The following is a 25438-nucleotide window of genomic DNA, read 5'->3' on the forward strand; positions in this document are numbered from 1 at the left end:
CGTTTTACATTTCCTAAACGTTTTGTGTAATCTTACTGCAGTAAGCGTTCAATTGATAACATTATCGAATGCTCCCTCATCTATATTTTACCCGTGTTGTTACGGGATATCACGAGGTTTTTTGCATAGGTCGATGTAACACACGCGATAATATATTGTCCAATTTACTGATAACTGTTGATTGGACTTGGTTTATGAATAACGAGATATTAGCGCAGCTGTATACATGTGTATCATATGGACTTTGAACGTATAACGTTATGAGATTTAACAACGCTTACTTCAAATTAACAATATAGTAAGATTAACATTCAACAGAGTGTTCGTATTATGTGATACGTTTCATTTTACTTGGTATGTCTTGGCAACAAAATGTATAAGGTATGTTGCTCTCCTATGTTTATCTGTAAAATAATATTTGTTTCAGATCATGATGTTTCTTATAGCAGTGCCTTTGCTTTATAGATTTAGTTTATTTTGTAAAAGCATCTGGCCACGATCCTTTCAGACAACAGTATGCGTATGTTTGGCTATGTTACCATAACACCGTGTTTACTTTCTTTACTTATGATTATTTTTTCTGAGGTCATAATGTTTATTTAAGTGTACCATTGATTTCCGGTTCGGTCGATGTTTTGTTATTGGAGAATACATCTAGAAAATTGTCGATTAGCGTTTTTTATTTCCAATAATACAACATATGATTAATTGTGTTATTTAAGATCGAAACACATAAATGTGTTGCATGACTAAGTCGAACTAATGTTACGTACGCGTCTACCGTATGCTATAAGCGCGTGATTATCCTCAATTAGCGGAAAGGGCCTGATAAAATTCTAACTACACACACACACTCACACGCGCACACGCACACGCACACGCACACACACACACACACAGAACATTCATTGGCTGTCCAGTTAGCCCAGTGGTTTGTGCACGCATTTCTCACATCGCCGACCTGGGTTCAATCCCTGTTCCCAAAAGCACACGAATTTGATAAGTGGTCACCATACCGAACGGATGAGGTTTACCTCCGGTACTCCGGCATAATAAATGTACTGTTTAAAATCGAAATCGCTCCATAACGTCGTAAATCGTCAGAAATTAGCCGTGGAGCTGGTTTCTTGTTCGAGAAACATTATCTTTAGCATTTCATCCTAGAACCAATTATTATTGCATACAGTCTATCTATAATGCCCTCCTGCGGGGTGCAGAAACTTGGCAAAATGAGGGCTTCAACGGGAGAAATCGTGTATTAACAAGGCGATTAACGTGCCGTGCAAGCCCTGGTATATGTTTTTCATATCCCTAAACTGGTTACTTCCCTTAGTGGATTCAATGAAGTCATTATGAACTTTGTTAATAACTCCAGCTATCGACGACTTTCCAAGCATAAATGGGGAACTGAATAAGCACCAGTTACCTCATGTATGCAGGGATTAAGGCAATGAATATTTAAATCGACTTTTCAAATTATACCATCTGCACTCTTTCGACAACAGCTTTATTTTATTGGCAAGGTCAATGAAGTCAATATTATTTACTCAACACTTTCAAAAGACTATGCTGTAAATGTAAGTGTTTATGTTCCTTCAACGTTCCTGCTGTATGCTTGAAATACTTCAGTGACAATATGTTGGCAGTATTAATTTTTAGAAAATTTATTTGAAACGAAATAAGATAGACTTATATGAAAGAAACATCTATGAAAAAATGACTTATTCTAACGATATATTTATCCGTCACGATCAGTAAATTCCAACATAATTCACCATTTCTTACTTTGCGAGGCTGCATTTCAAATTAACATTAATCCACTGTTTAAACACATTTAAATTCAAAACTGCCTATCCTAAGGTAAAGCCTCGTCATTTCTGGTGATGATCGAGTAAGGCATATGTAAAACACAACCTTGAACCGTACGTCATATGAAATAATCAAAATTTGTGTCGATGTCAAATGAACAAGACATATTGTTATCAATGTTATTTTAATTTATTTTGGTACGTATGATTTGTTTATGCAATAATAGCGAAATTACACATTTTCTCGGACATGATCATCTGCGGGCGCTCTCAAAATCCGTTCTTAACATCGTGCTGCGCACTCGGACAGGAACTGATTTTTCGAGCGCCCGCAGATGATCATGCCCCTCGAAAACGTGTATTTTCCCTATATAGAGTTTTGTTCAAGCAATTAAACACTAGCATGACTTTTTGACTAGACGATGGTTGACCACTAGTGTGTACCAATTTTTAACAGCTTGAAAGCAAAATATTATGTTTTTTATGTTCGCATATATCGGCACATCAAGTCACTCCATGACTCTTGATAGCGACAGAACCGTCAGGCGGCGAATTCGAAACAAAGAGGATTATGAACATAAAAATAGCGTGCTGCATGGCACCGGAAATATTGATGTAATTGAATGTAAGTATGTACATAAATTTATTTAAAACAAATAATAGTATTTTATAAGTTCATGTTCATGTTTTGGCCAATGAAAATATCCTCATAGGAAGGTACAAAAAGAATATGGTTAAGTTTTTTAATAACAAATACTTGCGAGGTGCATGAATGTTTAGCAAGAAGTGTACACTAGAAACGAACATATGTATTATTGTGATACACAGCGTAAATGTGTACATTATGTACTATGCGTTGTGTTGGTTAATTTAAACACTATTATTAGTTAAACACCCGCTTATCAATAGTCCTTTCACCCTTTGGCAAAGTGAATATTAAAACAATCATAATCTCTATATGTGCCCGTATATACAAACGATATTTTAAAGAAAACGAAAACATTATCTCATATATCACGAGTCAAATTCAATACCAATAAAATATTATACCTCTTAATATAATTGTCATTATGAAATTTTCCAACGGGAACACAAAAGTACAGCTCCCGCTAAGACAATTTGTAAGTAGTAAATTATAGATATAAAGCGCATATTAATACGAGGCTGCCCGAAGCCAATCTCGCGTTTTCTCGCAAATGATAGGATGTAAGGCAATTCACATGGAATAAATTGTGACGCAAAAATTAAAAACGAGCATTGTTTAACTCGTTAAATCTATGTTACCATACTATATCTAGCGTTCAAACTTAGGCATTTTCTATAAGGAACATTGATTGTATATGGGCTAACTATATTTTACGAAACATTCATTGATTTGTAATATTTATGTTGCTTAAATTCCATTCAGAAGCAAACAACGAAATCATAATTGACTTAGTTTATTTTAGTTAAATTAGGTAGTGAAAGGCTCATACTACAGTATAATATCATAGTGGTAAAGGTGGTAAAAGTAAATCGTCTGAATACATTTCTGCAAAACAAGATAAACGTTTTGAAATGATGTTAAATACAAAATTAACGCAAGAAAGTGAGGAATTTACCAGCGCTAGCTATAATTAACCTTTGGCTGATGGCGATATGCAGAGGAATATCCCAACGTCACTTGGACCGATGAATTTAAAGGGTAACTCTTAACATTTGGTCACTCTACTTTTTCGGACACGATTTAACGATTTTAAGTGTTCTACGAATTAGGGAAATTTTATTATAATATGTTCCTTTCTATACTATGGACTGTAGCAAATTCTCGTACAAATGTAATGCCAAATGCATTTTAAGCAAGTGGATCACACAAATTGTTGATAAAGCAGTCCAACGAACATGTCACTGGTTCACTTTCATTTCTCTTATCGCTAATACTGCGTTGTCGTATTCATTTAATGCCCCGTCTAGAGATTTCAAATCCGGAAACTGCATTACAACAAAACGCAGTAAGGCAAAGATTGTATGTAAAACCACTATTTATAATTTACAATTTCAAAAATGTAAGTTATTTAAAGTTGTTTTTAATCTAAAAGTGTATTTATCATAGCATATTGCAAACTGGTTATTGTGTGTACGTTCATTTACATCGAACTTTAAGACACATTTTATTGTTTTGTAAATCAATGACGTAGGTCATAGTGTTATAATTTTACGGTTACATGCGTTTATGATAAAGTGTTTTTTATTTTTGTTTGAATAGTTCAATTACCTAACCCACATACTTCCATATGGCCGGTTCGTAATGTTCCTTACTAATTTCACCGTTGAACTATACTTGGATAAGACGTACTGACACTAAAAAAATCTTTCAACATAAAGTATTTTATACAAGTTTTACAGGTGGCCTAACATTCCGGAACGTAACGAGGCTTTTGTTTATTAACATGAACATATCATAAAAAAACATATGCAAAAGAGGGCAACATTAATTCCATAAAAATATACAGCCATAACAATTAATAATAATTTATAATTAATATTACGTTTTAAAACAAAGTATACACTTATTTGTTTACTATTCGTTAAGGATTTAAATCGCATCACACCATTCGAATTTATTTCTAGTACAGATACGTTGATCCCAACTATATTATTATCAGACAGCAAATTTAATGGCGAAAGAAATTGATCAATCTAAGATCTCCAATATAAGCCTATCTCTGAAAACTTGAGACATATACACGAGTAATGCATCGTGATGTTTAATTTCTTCATATATTCGTATTACCCTTAAAAGGCATAATGTGTCACAAATATGTTTTATCGAAATAAGCTGTATGCTTAAAACGTACAGAGAACCGGCACAAACGCCACAAATATGCTATTCATAGCTGGTCGTTGGGTTTTCTCAGAAACATCAGACCCATGTACAATGTGTCCAAGCGTTGAGATACAATATAGCAAACCTCAAGCACAAAAATATGCAAATTTTGTGTTTTTAACTGAGAACAATGCATGATTTTAATACGTTTTTTATTAAACGCTATTAGGAAAATAGTATGCATGCATGGATTGGGTATTCTTATAAAAAGTCATTTCATAAGCGCAATCTTATTAACACATATATCTCTTTTAAGTGCAATTGTGCATCTTGCGTGATCGGTTTTTAAACTGAAGCTATGGGATACTTTCTCTTTAATCTACTTATTTTCTCGTCAGCATTACAAAAATGTATCATGGGTGTTGTTAGATTTCAATTAAATAGCGTAACTGTTTGCTGTTACGGTACTCTTACATGTAGAGCTCATGAATCTTTCACCAAAATAAAATAGTCAAGTTCATAGATATATGGTAATGATCCAAAGCATCACATTGCTGCGTTGTGTTTTAATTAATATATTATGTTGATGAATATTTTTGATACATCTTTAAGCGCTTTCAGGCAGCGCTGTATTAGAATTAATTTATCTTGATTAATAGACAAACGTCAGTTACAGACCGCTACAATGTTATAAAGAATTCTTCAACATTATATACGATCATAGTTGTATCATGGACGAAAGTGATGTTGATAACATGGACATTGATGCGGCTTTTGATTGGCTTGAGGAAAAACAGATAAACCATCAGCTTCAGTCCTTAGAAGAGATGAAACAGCTCATTCGAGTACATCTTCGCGCGTCTTCTAGCGATCCGAAATTATCTAAGTCGCATAAGGTATCAAGCATGTACATTCATTCTTTTGTATACCCCATTGGAGGATCTTGTTTAAGAATGTTGGTATTGTAACAATTTAATTTAATGAATTTAATAACAAATCTTTTGAATGTGGTAATGTGTTGTAATTTTATTTAGAAAGCAATGGAATTGCGAAACGGATTCGCGGGTCAACAAATTACCCGCGGATACGGGGCAAAGCTTTTGATAACGATCCCCGGTCGGATCGCTAGTAAACAAAAGGGGATGCAGGATTTATTTTAAATAGATTACATTATATCAAATAGATTGCCTTCTAAATCATAACGCGTGTTTTTCAAAATAAAGACCGAACAAACACATTTTAGTCAAATTATGGTATTCTTAAAATTGTAAAATAATTTGACGAATTTCTGAACCGGAACATGTGTATGAATTCTAATTCGACTTCAAACTTGAAACGGCATTGTATGCAAACCTTAATACATTATTTTCTTGCATTTACATTAAAATAACCGAATCTAATATCCAATCATTTCTGTTATCCTAATTGCTCTAGCCAGTAAATGATGTTAAAATATTGACCCGAATGACATACGATACTAACATTATTTTTAAAATATTACTGCTTCAGTGTTTTAGTCATTATGTAATAAATTATACTTCTTCTTCTATTATATCAACTGTCCCAATCTCTGCAATAGTAATGTGCTTAAAGAAACGCCTTTGCAATAGTTTTAAAAAAAATTCGTCAAATCATGACCGTACTAAAAGTTTAATCAATGTTCGATCTAGAATATAAACCTATATATATGAACACTTAGAGTCTTTAGACATAAACACGAGTAATGCATTGTGACTCTTGATTTCGTCAAATATTCATTTTATCCGTAAGAGGCATAATGGGTCAGAAATATGTTATATCGAAAGAAACGGTATGCTTAAACGCATAAAGATCCGGGCGCAAACTGTACAAATACTGAACTCATATATGGTCGTTTTCTTTTCTTAAACATCAGTCTCATGTACAATGCGTTTCGCGTTCATGCGTTGAGATAAAAAAATCAAATTGAAGCGCAATATGAATATTTGGTGTTTTTAACTTGGAACAATTTATGTTTGTAAGTCTCCATTTTCAGTCAAAAATAAATAATTATTGTTCTTCATCGCGAATGCAGTTTAATGTATTTATGCGAACAATTAAATGCAAAGAAACGAAATGACTTTTTTATTATTTAACGCTAGTAGGAAACTTTTATTCATGCATGGATTGGATATTCGTACAAAAATTCAATTCATAAGCGCAATATTAACAAGTGCATCTCTTTTAAGTGCAATTGTGCATCTTGCGTGATCGGTTTTGGAAACTTGTTGCTATGGAATACTCTCTCTTTAATCTACTTATTTGCTTGTCAGAATAACAAAAAACTATCATCGGTGTTGTAAGATTTCAATTAGATAGCGTATCTGTTTGCTGTTGCAGTACTCTTACATGAAAGAGCTCATGAATCATTCGCCAAAAATAAAATGGTCAACTTCATACATATACGGTAATGATTCACAGTATCACAATACTGCGATGTGTTTTAATTAAACAATCATTTTGATGAATATTGTTGATACAATTTTATGTGATTTGAGGAAGCGCTGTATTAGACTTTACCTTTATTTATAGGAAAACGTCCGTGACAGACCGCTAAAATGTTATAACGAATTATGTAACATGAAAGACGATGATACTCGTATCATGGACGAAAGTGATGTTGATACTATGGACATTGATGCGGCTTTTGATTGGTTAGATGAAAATCAGATAAGCCATCAGCTTCAGTCCTTAGAAGAGATGAGACAGCTCATTCGAGTACATCTTCGCGCGTCTTCTAGCGGTGCGAAATTATCTAAGTCGCATAAGGTATCAAGCATGTACATTCATTCTTTTTTATACCCCATTGAAGGATCTTGTTTAAGATTGTGGGTATTGTAACAATTTAATTTAATGAATTTAATAACAAACCTATAGTATGTGGAATTGTGTTGTTATTTTATTTTTAAAAAAACACAGTGGAATTAAGTAGGGATTACCCACACGCGAAACGGATTCGCGGGTCAACAAATTACCCGCTGATTTGAGACTAAGCTTATGATAACGATCCCCGATCGGTTCACTAGTTCAAAAAAGTGATACAGGTTTATTTGTTAATAGATTAAATTATTTGAAATAGATTGTCTTCTAATCATTAAGCGTTTTTTTCCAAATAAAGACAATCAACCCAACGAACAAATGTAAGTCGAATTATGGTATTCTGAAAATGGTAAACATATTTTCAGGGATTTCTGAACCGCAACTTGTGTATAAATTCTTATCGAATTAAAACTTGAAACGGCATATAAAGCAAGCATTAACAAAATGTGTCCTTATAAACACATTTATGTAACAAAATCTATATTTTAAGTTAAAACTATTGATCATTTTTTCTGTCTGGTCTTTTATCGCTCAAGCCACCAAATGAAATTAAAATAATGGCCTTAATGCCATACAATACTTATATTAATTTTAATGTTCAACAATGTGATACATACTAAATACAATGTTCCAAGATTCAGTGTTTTAGTCTTTATGTCATTCATTAAACTACTAATTATATTTAATAAACCGAATCAATCCTGTAAGCAATAACATTTTTTTTTAATAAACTGCTTTAAATCATGATCCGCACCGAAACATTGATCAATCTACAATCTCCATTATAAACCTATCTAAGACAATTAAGAGTCTTGAAACATATACACGAGTAATGCATTGTGATTTTTTATTTCGTCGTATATTCGTTTTACCGGTTAAAGTCATAATGTGTCAGAAATATGTTTTATCGAAACAAAATCACTGTATACTAAAAACGTACAGAGATCCGGGCACAAACGCCACAAATATGGAATTCATAGCAGGTTGTTGGGTTCTCTAAAAATAACATCAGACCCATGTACAATGTGATTCGCGTTCAAGCGTCTAGATACAATATATGAAAACTGAAGCGAAATATTAACATTTTATGCGTTTAATTGAGAAGATTTCATATTTGCCACTGCCCATTTTAAGTCAATAATTAATAAATATTGTTCGTCAACGTGAATGCAATTTAATGCATTTATTTGTAAAACTAAATTCCAACCAACGAAAAAAACTATTTTATCAAATTAAAAAAAACTAGACAAAAATCCTGGACAAAAACACTTTTTGTATATTGTTTTGTCGACACAAACAGCGACGATACGTTATCGTATTTAACGCTATCAGGGCAATATTCATTCAAGGATTGGATATTCTTACAAAAAGTCATTTCATAAGCGCAATCTTATTAATACATACATCTCTTTTAGGTGTAATTGCGCATCTTGCGTGATCGGATTTGGAAATTGATTGCTATGGGATACTTTCTCTTTAATCTACTTATTTTCTTGTCAGCATTACAAAAAATGTATCATAGGTGTTGTAAGATTTCAATTAGATAGCGTAACTGTTTGCTGTTACAGTACACTTAGAGCTCATGAATCGTTCTACAATATAAAATGGTCAACTTCATAGGTATATGGTAATGATCCAAAGTATCACATTGCTGCGATGTGTTAAAATTGATAGATCATGTTGATGAATATTGTTGAAGAATGTTGAAGCGCTTTAAGTCAGGCAGCGCTGTATTAGAACTTTACCTTTATTTAAAGGAAAACGTCAGTGACACACCGCTACAATGTTATAAAGGATTCTGCAACCTGAAAGACGATGGTACTCATATCATGGACAAAAGGGATGTTGATAACATGGACATTGATGCGGCTTTTGATTGGCTTGAGGAAAATCAGATAAGCCATCAGCTACAGTCTTTAGTAGAGATGAGACAGCTCATTCGAGTACATCTTCGCGCGTCTTCTATCGGTGCGAAATTATCTACGTCGCATAAGGTATCAAGCATGTACATCCATTCGTTTATATACCCATTAAAGAATCTCGTTTTTTTTATTGTAAAAATTTCATAAAATGAATTTTATAACAAACTTTTAGAATGATGGATATTGTTGTTATTTTATAATAACAATAATAACAAACCTAAAAAATGAGGGATATTGTTGTTATTTTATAATTAAAAAAATCACATTATGTAGGGGTAACTACAAACGCATTCGATGGTCGAACATTTACCCGCCGATACGGGACAACTCTTTTGATAACGATCCCGGGTTGCGTCTCTTGTTCACAAATGGGATACAGGTTTTATTTGTAAATATATTAAATAATGTCAAATACATTGCGTTCTAAATCGTTTAAAAGTTTTTCTAAATTAAGATAATTAACCCGAAGAACACATGCAAATCGATTTAGGGTATTCTGAAAATGATAAAACTATGTTGACGCATTTCTATACCAGAACATGTGTATAAACTCTGTATCGACTTCAAATTTGAAACCGCATTGACAGTAAAAAGTTACCGAATTGATATTTTAGGATTTAATATGCAATTGTTATGTTGTATGTATCGTTATAGCCAGTAAATGATGTTAAAATAATGAACATAATGCCATAGGAAACCTGCATTTATTTCATTTTCAACATGATGATCTATACTTAATGAAATGTACCAAGCTTCAGTGTGTCAGTAATCGAATCATTATGCTACTTATTCTATTCGATTCACTCTAAATCTCTCAACTAGAAATGCGCTAAAAGAAACGCGTAAGTGATGAAGTTTTATTTTTTAACACGCTTATTCAAATCAATACCCGAATCGACCCGAAATTCCATGTTTTTTTTACTATTATTATTATTATGCTACGCAAACCCTTAGAATTTGATCGACCTGTTCTAGCTCTAAAAAAGGTGCATTTTGGAATTGCAAGTGCCCGAGACATTTTTGTTTGAACAATTACGGCGTGGTTTTAACGCTAAGTTGATACTATAGAATTATTTTTTATAAAAAAAATATTTCGCCAATCGCTGAACAGTCATTTTAAGGTTCGAATGAAGAAGTCTTAGGATTGCAAACCTATCATGGCTTTTTTTCAGTCAGAGACAGACATAAACGAAATAGTTTCCAAGGATAAAGAATTTCGGAAACATATGTGTTTTCTATATGACGAACTCTTGAAAACTATTAAAAACCATCCAACATTAACTGATCTTTACGAATACCTCTCTACAAGAAGCGAATGTGATATTGAAACTAAGCTGCAAGAACATATAGACGAACTTCAGAGCATGGACTGTCCAATCGTGATTGCAGGTGCGTGGCGTTCATCTTTTTATTTATATCTCTCTAATTTGCTCAAACAATTACAATTTATACGATGCATAAGTTGCATATACGATACGTTAGTACAACATGTATTACGTTAGCTTACGTTAAATTGATATGGAAACCAAGTAAGTCAAATGATCCGATTAAAATTAATTTAACTACAGGAGAAACAAGTGCTGGAAAAAGTTGTTTTATTAACCTGCTTCTTGGAGAGGACGTACTGCCTGTCAGTTTGTTATGTGCAACCGCCACAATCTGTGTCATCCATCCCATACCGCCAGGCGAAACACCGTATTTCAAAGTCGATGGAGAAAATAGCAAATGCATGGGAAGTAAGGCAGAACTTATTTCCCAACTGAACAAAATATTGACTTGCCGCTCTGACACCACCACTGTTAAACAAGTTCATGTTTATTGGCAAGTGCCTCTGCTGGGATTGAATGTAAGTGTAACACACATTTTTCCATAACTTAGTTGTGGATGTTTACAAGTTACACTGTTTATCAAACGACAACATGTAAATTCTTCTGTTTAATGTGTAACTGCATGTTTTAAATTTAATCAAACAATGGCAAAAACATAATCATTTATTCAATTTTGACATATTATTTATTTGTTTGAATTGTATGAAGGCAAATTATTTAAAACAAATCTATTATATAAACACTATGAAAAAATTAGCAAAATTTGGCCTTACCGTCCATATGATTCACGTCACCTATAGTCATGTTGTTGTGGCGAATACCGAAATGTTTATGTTTTCGTTATCGTGCTTTATATTAACCAGACCATCATGTGGCTTACTAGTTTGGTTGAACAGCATCTACACGTTTAACAATGTAAACAAAGTTATTTTAGTTACAGAAGAAAACTACAAGACCGTAGTCGATATTAAGGTACCGTTGCAGCCGCAGTCAAATCTGGCGTGAGCGTTTACCATAAATAGATGAATATAAATTGAACTATTCTGACATTAAATGTTGACTCCACGTCACTATTAATAGCACCTCACATGACTATTTTTTTGAATGCGTGCACTGATGAGACCATCTCGCCGTTAGCGCGGCACAACTTAGAAGAACAAAGAATCACATTAAACAGGAATTTTGTATACATATCCGATTGAATTTCATCATATAAAAATACTAAACTCAATATCTTCCACGATTTGGGAACATGTTCACGTTTAATTCCTTCAAACAGCATTAAGCATTCATTACAAACAGTTAGGAGCGGTTTAATCTTTGCAAATATGTCATCAGTATTAAGCGTTACGTCAAACAATTCATCTTTGACTTCTTTACATGTATCCGCATCAATCAAGCCGCCTGCTTTTGGTCATCAAGAACATACATTATTTCTAAGATGGCAAAATTATTCGAATATTCGATTAAATGGTCAGTATTTGAATAACAGAATTGTTATTCGCATATTCGCATTTTTTTCAAACGTAATTGCCCTAATATTTAATTACCTGCGAGCCTCTTACAAAATGGCACCCGAAATCATTTGGGATTAACATGTTTGATGTGACGTTCTTCGTGTCAAACTGATAACGCGGCCCGTATTAGCGTTGATTGCGCAATGTAATATACACACTCTAAGAAAGGTCCCGAACTGTTGTTTTTCGATGGGGTGCAAATTAACGGCTTTATATGACTGGCGAATAATAATGAAGTTTCTGTGATCACAGTATGAACAGCCATTTAAATGTGTGAATTACTCAAATTGCGCAATGCAATATACACACTCTAAGAAAGGACCCAAACTGTTGTCTGTCAATAAGGTGCCAATTAAGGGCTTCAATTGACTGGCGAATAATAATGTAGTTTCCTCGCATCTCCATAGTAGCCCGCCGTCTTCTTTAAAATTTCAAATACAAATATAATTCTATGCCATGATGTTTTTCCTTCTTTTTGTGCCCGATTACCGTATCGGTTATAGTATTAGTCGACAGCGATATAATTATTCGATAGCAACGTTAATATACAGCCTCGAATTCAGCAAAAGGATATAGCTTACACAACAATGGAAGTTAACACAAAACAAGTTTCACTATTTTCTTTTCTAGGCTTTTTCAAAGTTTGTTTTTACAATTAAGCTACATTTTCTTTCTATTTCTCAACATAACCATTTTATATTCACATGTATTTCTATGTCAATTTATATTAAATATCCCTACTGGATACGAAACTGAGTAATAGAAGTTAAATCAATCCAGCCGTTTTATGCGTATATTCGAATATTCGATTGAATAGATTTGCGAATAGTTGAATACAGATAAAGGTATTCGATGCCATCCCTATATTATAATTTATTTCATTACAAAAAATATATTATATAATTTGGTGTTTAAAGAAAATAGTTGTACGCACCTTCTTAGTTACCGCTTCCATTTTGTAGACATAAATTAAAATATCTACACAAAATAGTATGTCAATATCGGAACAGAAACGCTAAGGCTTATGCAATTTTTTTAAACAATTATAAAATATTTCAAAATTAAACTTGCAAAAGGTTTGAATAAAAAACTACATTTTTTTTTTCGGCATGAAAATAGTTGAAAGCATGCCTGATATTTTAAACGCCATAAGCCTGTTATCATTTCACTGATTACCCCCAGCGAAGCGAATAGAAGCATCTGCAAAAGCTTTAATTAGCTAACACAATAGACAGGTCCACTAAAGAAGACACAGTTGGGTTTAAAAAAAAGATAAGCGAATGCTTACAAGATTTTATATCCTGGTAACGTTTCTAAAGTTTAAATACGCCTATATTGTTTTTTATGTAACGCGCTCCTTTATGGTGGGTTAAGCAAGTAATGATAGGTTTAAATTGTGGGCACATGATATAAATCCGTGGGCACATGATATAAATCCACTAACATTAACCTGAGATAATTGATCTTTTAATATTTATTGGTTTAGTATGACCCGATGTTTGTGTGATGTTTGTCCAATAATAAATATTGGTAAAAATTTGCATAAAGATACTGGATACAAATGCTTAGTGAATAACGAAATAAAAAGGTATTTTGTTTGGCTTTATTATACACACAATTGCTATTATTGAACTAATACTTATGCATTTAAATCGCTTAATGTGTACTTGTGTAAATAAAAACTAACAATATATACTGATAATGTTTAGACTTGCAAAATGGCGGTACTTTTAAAGCTTAAGTACACTTATGTTTTCATTTCGCCCCAAAAAGAGCATATTTAGGGAAATAAATTTATTCACATATTATTAGTTTGAATGAAAACCCTAGTTGTTTATGGCATAATAACATTTAAAAAAAGAAACCGAAAACAATAAAAAAAAGAGAAAACAACAACAAAATATACAACTAACAATATTACATTTTTAAACATTCGAAATCGCATGACTCAATTCAGAGATCAGGTCTAAAAGTAAGACATCTTATTATATTATATGTATTAAAGTATTTGCATATCAAAATTTCAGAAAAAAAAGATAATATACATTGTACAACATCTTTTGATATGAATTAACTTTCTTTCGGAATAAATATGCATATACATATAAATAAAGAATGTGCATGAAAATAAGAAGTGGAACATTGTTATGTCTGTATAAATACATATAACCGATAAAAGGGTTAAAATAGTATCAGTATTTAAATTTTGCCTACTAACCATCAATGTACACATCGAGATACGCCCTCTGGCACCGCATGAATTAGGAAACGAAATGTATACATCTCGTTGCGAAAAATCGTCCTAAAAGGGTTAATATTAATGCCAAACACATTGTGTAATTAACATTTAAATGAATGAAAGCTGCATGTGTGATCTATTCGTTCTTTTTTCCTAGCAACACGTAGTGATTGTCGATACACCCGGTGTAGGTGAGGACGAGCAAATGACGAATAAACTTTTTGAGTACCTTCCAAACGCAGCTGCTTTTATATATTTGATAAACTGTTCAAATGCCGGCGGAGTCCAGGAAGACAAGGTATTTGTCTGTGCTCAACTATTATTCACCGAGATAAAATTGTATTTGTCGGGTTCCGAGTCGAACTACTCAATAACAAATAAACTCTTTATATGTTATTTTTACTTTTATATATTTCTAAATGCTTTCTCGATGCATACATTTTCTTTCAGTTGGTAAACATTTTCAGAAAGGTTCTCGACTATGACAAATCATCGGGAGTCTTTAGTTTCGATTCAAATTGTACATTATTTGTATGCAACAAATGGGATGTAATAAAAACAAGGGAAAAGGAAGGAGAAGACGGGCTTGAAACGAAGGTTTGGGAAGACATAATATCAAAGATAAAACGATATTTGCCAACTTGTCAATTGGAACAACATGTGTTCAAAATGAGCACAACTAAGGTATTCTTTTTCTTCACATCAACCGTTTTGTATTTCGATTTAAAAAGCCCTTACATATAATACGCATAACATTACTCAGTAAATGTTATAAGAATTAGATGCGCGAATCAATGTGGGAACCTTATCCGCCATACCTATAGTTCTATTAGTTTAATAATACTTACGATTTCGCACGGTTTCCTGTTTTCTTTGATTTTCTTTTGTCGTTCGCTGTGTTTAGATTCGTCATGTATTACCTTACATGAAAATTTCTATATTCGAGACGAGCAGTTGCCTGAACGTGCATTAGTAAGTGCATATAGTTCAGTGTAACCGATATATCGGATAATCTTTCCCAACAAACATGTGTGTGAGTTTCCTGATAAGTATTAAACTAGCTAAAGATCACATGAGGAATAATTTCAAACGCAAAAATACTTAAAGTTTTATTTATTCAAATTATGTCCAATACCCATGATATGAATCTGAATAGCATGACTTAGTTCAGTGGTTTTCTTAAAATTATTACCCGGGTTGGTCTACAATAAAATAAATACATATATAACGTGAATCCAATGATCATTACGATCATGTAATGTTTCTCACTCACTAGCGTTGTATTTTCACATAAAACGAATCAAGGCATTTGTGTCGAAATGAACTCTTTAGTCTCGTGGATTTGTAACGACCTGCTAGGAAACTCAAATCTTAGGTAGTATGAACATGTATACACACATAAAATGTGGTTGTTATTTGTCTGCATGTTTGTCCGGTTTGTTGTTTCGGGTACCTGCCCATGACATCACATATTTATTAAAGGATATCAAAAATAAATTAACTGGTTAGTTGATGCTTTTAAAACGAATACATAAAAACTGTATATATTTTCATGGTACCCTCACTTCCAAAGATTAAGGGGAGGGGTATAGTGAATTCAACATGTTTGGTTTAAACACTATTTATTTATTCATGTTTGTTGGAAGGTTTGTGTAGTGTCTGGTTTGGAGTATGTCCTTCTAGCTATTTATTTCAGTTTTATTTGATTCGCCAGATTCGCGACTTATATTTGAACGAAGAAGTAGTGCGTGAAATAAAATTTGAGTATCACTCGTACACGATTTTAACGGATATAAGACGGTATTTCGCGTGTTCAATAAGTACTTCGCTTGTTTATATCAATGTCACTTTTCGAGATCGATTATTATTGCACAGCAGAGTATCATATTTCTAGCTGATCGTGGATATATTTACGTACGTTCATAGCTTTAATTTTGTTTAGGCCTTACGATACATGAGATGTGGAATGGGCGACACAACGGAATTTTCCGAACTTAAGGAAGGACTCAAAGGCTTGTTAATGAATAGTCAAACCAGTAGATCTGGAATGCACTATAGGTAATTTACAAACTGAATTCTTGAACATTGCATAAAGAAAAACACATTGTTCGAAATATATATTTTAATCGACGATCATGGAGTACAGTCCATTATTTAAACGTTTTTTTAATAATTGAATCAGCGTACTGAGTGACCGTCCAATATTTGATCGTGGTAGGCGCGCGTGCTTACGATACATTACGTTGTGGGCGGCCCTAAAATGTTTATGATACTATTGCAGGTCATCTAATCTACGATACAAGACTAAGCCCGAAATTTCAAATATGTTGAGAAATATAATTCTATTTAATCTCGTATTTATTTTTAAAACAAAGTTTACTGGTCAGCGAGTATTTCTCAGACTTAAGTTTCGGTTTTTGTTTCAAAATAATACGAACACATTTATAAAAAAATTACTGATACATCCTGGGTTTGTCATCTACAAGCGAATGTAAACAAAACATTTTTTGATGTGCGCTTGCGTATGTTCATGGGCCTTATATTGAGTCATTAAAGGGAGATCATTTTCAACTTTATAGAAGTATTTACCGGACATGTATATACATTTATTATTTTGAAACAAATAAGAGTTTAAATAAAACTTTTCATAACATTACATTAAAATGACGTAAATACATTACTTTGATAGTAAAATATGTCGCTTTCTGAGTTTGTTAAAAGATTAAAGTGATATTATGGGCATCTAACAGTTTATAGGTGTCTATCGCAACCGTTGTTTATTTTTTGGTGTTTTCACTTCATATACACTTAAATTTGTTAATGCAGCATCAACCTACTATAACAATATCCCGGAAAGAGAAAAATAATGCATTTGAATATCAACCGTATTTTCGTTTTGACAACTGACGACAGAAATGATTCGATATACAATGTGAATCTGAATGTAGTTTTAGTGCAGATTCGTTCATACGACACAAATACACTATTTTGTTGTACAGATCATTTCTGCTTAGAGGACTGGGTGAGTCACGTAAAATATCGAATATAATATAATCAACTGGTAGCAAGATGAGTTGCAGATAATTGGTCAGTAACCACATTTTAACTAACTCTTTTTGCCTGTTAATTCTTTTCAGCTCAATGGAACAGTGAAAAATGCCCATACTATCACTTTAAAGTGATATTATGGGCATTTTTCACTGTTGACTTGAGTTGTGTCTTTGTGTCGTATAAACGAATCTGCACTATTTAACTAAATTTAGGTTCTCATTGTACATGCGTGATCAGTTGTCAAACGAAAGTACGGTTGATATTCAAATGCACTATTTTTCTCTTTCCGGGCTATTGTTTTAGTATGTCGATGGTGCATTAACACATATAAATGTATATGAAGTGAAAACACAAAAAATAAACAACGGTTGCGATAGACACCTATAAACTGTTAGATGCCCATAACATCACTTTAATAATTTGTTTCCAATATCAGTTCGAAAAAATATCTATAAACAAGCATGTTTATTTATAGATCTTTGTGGAAAGAAGAATATTATTTTTCAAGGGAGAAAATCCAAACAGTGAATTTATAATTTTAAATGAGATTTGTTTCTATTATATTTAATTATTTACTTTGTACATTTTGTGAGCAATTCACATATAAGTATACAGCAAATTGTGTGGAATTTTAATGTAAAATATCTATCATTTAAATCATGTGTGCGTGTTATACACCTGCGTTTTTGGTAAAATAAAAGATTGTAATATAAATAATTGAGACCTGCTCTAGCAGCAGACGACAGAACATCTCAAGCACACAGTTTGGGTTTCAGTAAGGGATTTCTTTTGAGCATGCGCGGGCTATTAACATCCCCCGCCTGGAGGTCGCATTACATTCCTACGAGATTTAAAAACATCACACTTGTTTAACTTTAGTTCAAGCATTTAACGAATTTTTGCTGTCAACTTCAAGAAAACAAACATCTGTAAGAAACTGACGAAGCAAATTGTGTTGCAGCGTTACAATACACGAAATAAATAGAACGACCCGTAAATACTGCTGTCCGACAAATACTCGCTTACCAGTAGGTGTGAAATACAGTTGGGTTTCGAACACAATTGTGGAAGAAACGAGCTCGACCTTTTCCTGAATGCGACCGTTTCATCACGTACACACAAACCAATCACAATCCAGACGGGTTGTTCCTGTTTGATATAACGCAATTTGGAAATAAAATTCCCTATTTTATTCAGTTTTTTTCTTCATTATTGACTATCCATGTTAATTTGAAAATTGTAGTATTTTCGAAATAATTTGTCCGATGTTTAACAGCAATATTCAAATGTACTGATATACAATCACCATTGGCATTTTCTGTTTATTTTTTATTAGTTTGGACTAGCGAATAACAAGGATTGAATGGTTATATTTTTGTTGAAACATGATGTTCGTACGAACTTTCAAAATTCCTGTCCAATCAGCGATCACATATAGGAATAAGCATTTCTGTAAAGTTAAATATCAGAAATACAAAACTCGAAACTGGTGCTCCAAGTCTCTTTTTCACATATTCTGCACCCAATCTTAATGCTAACTTTCAATCAGTATATCCCATTCGAACACAAACGTACAATATGAATATTATACACTAATCAATATACGTTTTTTTTCGAACTTTGCAACATGGGGTCCCGTGTCTGTTACGCGTGCTCTGATCCATGTATTTAAATCACATTAATTACCTAGTAGAATGAGTTTTATTAGTGGCGTATTGTATTTGCAACAATTGTAATGTCTTTAGGCTGCTACCAGGCGACCTCATTTTGTGAATTGTCATGATTTTAACAATGTGTACATCTACATTTATATAAAAATCATACAAATATGCCTAACATAATTTCATATCTTATCAGTCAATGTTTGGATGTGCGATGCATTATGGGAATGGATGATTCGGTCATCTTTTTCCCTATTTAAAAAGCACACAAGTTTATAGTAAGATGAACAACATGTTTTATTTAAAAAACAGCAAAACAATTCGGTTTACAAATTTTAAATTTAAGTACTAATGAAATCTCGCCAAACAAGTCAAACGTCATACAATATAGTCATTCCCGCCAAAAATACAGAGTAGTAACGATTATATTTAATTCTTTCCTTGACACGTTTTGCGTTAATGTGTGAAAGCACAAAATAAGGTTATTGCGCTATCCTATTGTAATCTTATCAGGTTTGGAATGATTAAAAACAACTAGGGAAAATGGCCATTATTTCTTCTAAGCGACTTATATAATGTTTTAACCAAACGATAGCGCAGTATATTGTTATTCTTCATTAAAAAGACCAGCGTGTTAAACAATCTTTTCATATGAAGCAAATATCTGTAGACGTTGTGTGTTTTAATACTTACACATTTTCATGCGTGTTGCCACGTAAAGAACTAAGAATTAAGCTTCCATAAACAGTACTATTTCCGTAAATATATATATGTTTATTTGAAATGTTTATTTAAATCTTTAACTGTCCATTCGTATGCATCCGCCGTAATGTACACTAATATTTATATCATATAAACTATGCATTGATAAATATTTAGAAGCCGGTTTTCATTAAAAAACAATTTCCGTTATTCCACTTGTCAATATTAAAAACGATAGGGAAACGTGTAACGGTGATATGAGCACATTATTGTGATATTTTGTTTCCATTTCACGAATGACAATTACGTTTTATTGTATATTTTTGCATTATATATTTTAAATAAAGTATAAAGTTACGTAAGGTAGTTTTTAATCAACAAGGCGGTTTCTCCAACCTTAATCATAATTGTATGTTAAATAATCGTTACGCATTATTTTTGGGGGCATTTTATAGGCAATCGGTCAGTCGACATTGCGAAGAAACTAGCGGATACAAAGGATCACTTGGTCATATAATTTTTAAATTTACTTTTCGCTAGTTCTATATATATGTGTGTTAATGCATAAAAAAGTCTTGAAGTAAACCACACTTTTTATTTACAGGTGGTTATTTTCAATTTTGCATCATATAGAATTGTATATTTCTGCGCAAACCGCTAATTTTTCGGTTGAACAAAATAATATTTTATACGACAAAGTGATCACAAAGCTGAATAACATTTACGTCAGCAAAAGAAAGGTAAATAATTGATTGATCTTTTGCCAGTTTTCAATAAGTACTTATATCTTTAAAATAACATTTAAGTTTTATAACGTGTTGGATATGAATGGAAAAAATCATGACATATTTATTTCATAAGATCGATTTTATTTTAAAATAATTAATGTTAATTTGTTTCTATATCCTTTAAAAGGAAACATATTTAGTGCGTTGCAAAGAGATAATTTCTAAAAATGTTCATGCCCATAGTTCGAACAAACACTCAAAAAGATGTGCGAAGAAGTGTCATTCAAAATTTCACATGAAATATATCAACACCTGCGCAGGTTAGACGTACAAGAGCGAATTCTTGCAAGACTTAAGGGACGGTATGACTGTCAGAAATACCATATACTCGAAGTTGTTATCCAAGAACTAAAAGATTGGGAAAACTCGGATAATTACCAAAGACAATCATTTGAAAAATATGCGTCCGATATTGAACAAGAAATTCGACTTCTAGTAGATGAATGCACTGTCGCTGAAGCCGAAATCGCTAACATGTGTAACATGTCAGATGGTAAATACAGATTTATACACTTTATGTAATCGGGTGAGTTGTGTGGTTTTAATCAGTGTGATGTTGTTGGTGAGATTTTTTTATTGTATGTGATGGTAATTTATTGATGTGATAATTTTGGTTAATTGGATGTGACCCCGTGCTTACAGTTTGCATTCCATTCACTTCTTGTGTATGCATATCTCTTCCATTCTATTCACCATCGCAGTGAGATATAGATAAAATGGAAGAATCTTCAATGTTATACATTGAAGTTAAGTTGTTGGTCGGGCATGTGTTTTCAGTAGAATTAATATGTCGTTCTTCGTGTATTTAAATGGCGAATGCATACAACGTATATAAATATGGAGTATTACATTAGTATGATGTTTTAGGAAAGTGTATCCATCTGGTTGTTTGTGTCAAGTACCACTGCCTCTCGTGCGATGCTAGAACAATATTCTACATATATTATTGTATATTATATTACTTTTTTTAATTTGAAAAAAACACTTTATGGTAGTTATACGCGTGGGTATATAGTATATTTGTACTGCCTCTTAAAACGTGATAGGTCACGTTGAAAGCGCACGATACAGGGCATGTATCTATTACAGACACTTGCGTTCTAGCTTTAGTTACCGGTGTAAACACATAGAACACTGACAAAACCCATAACATGAATTATGATAATCTTAATTATATGATAATTGCTGTAATGCAATACCCGAATGTCTTTGTTGTTTTTTTCTTCAAGTATGTACTTTAAGTCTGGCTTACCCCAAAGGTTGGTAACATAAGCACTTATAAACGTGTGAATTGGTTAACGGATTGCATTGATGCGATGGCCGTAACACGCCAATATAACAAACGAACTAAGAAACCATTATTGTTACTAATTGTGCTCATTTAACAATGAGTTTACTTAACTTCAAATAAATAAACTAAAGTTTATCATTTGTTAAAGATTGACTAATATTTAATTACATTATCACCAGGTATATTAAAGTGTTCTTGTTTTCATAAAACACTTACATGTTTATTATATATTTTATTTTATCTAAAATATATGTATATATTATTTTCAGTAATGGGGGATCAATCAGTGTTCTCCAGCTTTATAACGCTTATGGTTAGACGTGGCCCAATCATGGTCTTTTCAAGATGGCGGCCATTTTATTTTGATATATTCATCCATGTGTTTCAAAAGCTGCATATGCAAAGCATGTTGCGTAAAATAATTACGCAATCCTTTGACATGGAACATATACAAGATCGTATTAACAAACATTATTTTTTCCCAATGGAACAGAAAATTCAGAAACATTGCGATATTATGATAACGCGTCTAGTGGAGGGAAATAAAAAACTTCTAGATTCTATTGTGAATCATAATGCAAACGCACATACACAAATAAGGGAATTCAGAGTAATTCAAGATGAATTTCGAATAATTCGTGAAAAGTTATGGAGGCTCGACAAATATTGAACATGTTGAAAGGAACATATGACGAATAATACATAGTTTAGTGAATACATTGTTATTTGATGTGATCATGAATACAGTCACTTATATAGGATTGATTTTTGTATTGCTACATTTGTAGTGTTTTCATGATCGTAACAAATTGTAGAGCTAGCAACATTCTATTTGTTAAGCATATATATAACATTATAGTTTACAAATTCAACACACAATGGATATATTACGCAAGCTCTAGTACATTACTCTAGATACAAGTGAAACGAACATCATCAATACATACTGCAGAGTGGGTATTGTAATATATGTTTTTTCATGTTTGGTCGACTTTATACAGGCGAAGGCGTTGTTGAGACATTCTTTACACATTGCATTTACAAAACAATTATACTTCGATTAAAGTGTGTTTAAACAAATATGAATATTTTATAAATTGCATCTGTAATCAACAACTCATAAATGTTTTGTTCTTTTTAGAAATGTTCTAACAGAATATAAATAATTAATCTTACCCTGATTATGCATCAAAAAGTCATCTTTTAATTATAGGTATGTTGTTTTTGTATCACGTGTGTCGGTGTCATGTTTTATTATTGCGTTAAAAGTTTTTAAATACAGAATATTGATATAAACATGTATGGCATTGACCGTCACATTTGCATATATGTTGTCCGTGTACACATTATTCTAGGCAAATGTCGGTTATTCAAGTGGAGTGTGTTTAGATCACCTTCGTTGTGGAGACTTTAACGTTTAGTTTCTGACCCCTAACTCCAGACCAAATGAGCTGGCGTCCGTAAACTTCATATTGTTTGTACCATTTTGTTTTGATATGTCCTTTATATGATAATTTTAGAAAAACGCTTATACCTGATGTTTACAGAAGAAGACCAAGGATGTTTAAATTTTGAAAATTATTGAATGTGTCTAGAAAATCTATACTGATTCGTCTTGCTAATTTCTGTATTAAAGCATTTAAACTTAGAGCCGAAAATATATAGAGAATATGTTTTCCTCAGAATTGTATATGATATCTAAATGATTTTTTTTCTCAATCAATTTACGGATTTTGAACATCCACTTACCTTTATTTAAAAGAAATAGTAAAAAGCCTTACATTCTCATTCAAATCATGAAACTTAAGATGTAGACACCTACCAAGATCTCTGATTTCGATAACATATGCATTTTGTGTTTTTCGCAAAAATCAAGGGGTTTCCTCTCAATAACTTGAACAAAATAGAACGGTTTTCCCTTCTGTTTACAATTATTCATGTCAACATCTTATGAGGCTGCCCGTTGTGTTACTCAACAAATAACTTTTTAGTGTTAATGATAATTCATACTCGCTTCGTAAATGCACAAAACTTATCAGCCGACATCAAATAAACATAAAATCAACCCGTATAAGGGTATTTTACTCGTTTTTAAGTCAATTATCTTCACAGCCGCCACATAATATGTGTGTTAATGTTGGTATATACGTGTATTGCTATCTGCATCCTATGAGCACACAGTAGAAAATCTAACAAGAGACCCAACGGGTCATAAATTGTTTAAATCTTACTGGACCGGCATGGGGTTCCTTTTCTAGAAGTGTCTTTAGTTAATCTAAATTGTGTGTGAACTTGGAAGCCTTGTGTTGACAACTAAATAAAGGCATAAGATCTATTCTTCGAGTTGTAGTATATGTTTTATCATGCGACAACCATCAAGAACATAATATTCATAAGTTTCGTTCGCGATATTTGAATATTTTCGTTGACCTTCTGCATTCCGCCTACACAAAAGAGTTATAAATTATAACCAATGGAGTAATGCCTAAATGTTATAATGGTGGAGGTGGTTGGATTTCAAATCTATGATGAAATTTTAATCACGTATTGTATCAAAAGAGTATTTTGTTAGGTTAAAAGTAACGAACAGGTCATGGCAACTGGGGACAGCAGCAATATGACGTGGGTTGAGGCGCGATACAAATCCGTAAACGCGGCGGACGCAACATTTGCAGTGCCAACACAAAATAGGTTTGTCTTACCCTGTGGGCTGGGACGTGGTCAGGAAGACCGTGACTGCAAACGTAAACAAGTATGTAGCGATGGGAGTATGGGGGACGAGCTCGAATGCGAAACACAACGCTTTGTTAACCTTACTATCGACGAAAATGTATTATGTTTATTTGAAAAAATTAATCGGAACTTTATAAAACGGTCGTGTAGAACTAAATAAACACAATACCGATATCTAAACAGTACAACTAGAAATGCTATCATACAAATCCATAGATCTGGAGGCCGAAGTAAGAGAAATAATTTGATATTCTGGGAAATATAAAAAAAACATACAACTAGCCATCTGTAAAGAACTTATTCATAAAGGTAATAGAACGAACTAGATATTGATCCCATTGAAATATGCATCGAAAGACCACAGCGTCCTGGGACTACCATAAACACACCACTGCAAAACAAAGATGACCCCAAACGCCCAATAATTTTGCGATTTCGTGATTATTATGACACAGACACAATCATAAAAAATGCGTACCGACTAAGGGGAAATAATGTCCAAATCGATAGAAATTACCCGACAGAAACAGTCGAAGCCAGAAAACACCTGAACCAAATGGAACAAACGAAGACCGCCCGTGTAAAAAGAGAAAACATGCAAATAAGATATCCAGCGAAACTTTTCATACAGGACATGTTTCCGGATTGGTACGAAATTCTTTGAGAAAGGAGAACAAGGTTTCCAAACGCATACCAATAGAAGCACCTTAAAGGGGCTTGTTCACACTTAAATTGCATTTTTTTGAAGTTTTTC

General features: G+C 32.8%; 1 protein-coding gene across 8 annotated transcripts; it reads left to right on the forward strand.

The window, feature by feature from the left end:
- Positions 1–173: 173 nt before the first annotated feature.
- On the forward strand, positions 174–24791 carry LOC127841962 (uncharacterized). Of its 8 annotated transcripts, none has more exons than XM_052371159.1 (13): positions 174–381; positions 2318–2433; positions 5339–5510; positions 7165–7401; positions 9210–9446; positions 10547–10763; positions 10943–11220; positions 14616–14756; positions 14909–15142; positions 16401–16516; positions 20477–20612; positions 20844–21153; positions 22221–24791. In XM_052371159.1, exons 3-13 carry the CDS (start codon positions 5346–5348, stop codon positions 22619–22621), a joined length of 2472 nt encoding a protein of 823 aa, XP_052227119.1. In that variant the 5' UTR covers positions 174–381; positions 2318–2433; positions 5339–5345; the 3' UTR covers positions 22622–24791. The 8 variants fall into 8 exon arrangements, with proteins under 8 accessions (XP_052227119.1, XP_052227118.1, XP_052227122.1 ...); XM_052371158.1 differs by having other exon boundaries at positions 5274–5510; positions 22221–24790; XM_052371162.1 differs by lacking the exon at positions 9210–9446 and having other exon boundaries at positions 5274–5510.
- Positions 24792–25438: the final 647 nt, after the last annotated feature.

This window comes from Dreissena polymorpha, chromosome 8 (genome assembly GCF_020536995.1).
Source record: "Dreissena polymorpha isolate Duluth1 chromosome 8, UMN_Dpol_1.0, whole genome shotgun sequence".
In the NCBI taxonomy this organism is placed as follows: Eukaryota; Metazoa; Mollusca; class Bivalvia; order Myida; family Dreissenidae; genus Dreissena; species Dreissena polymorpha.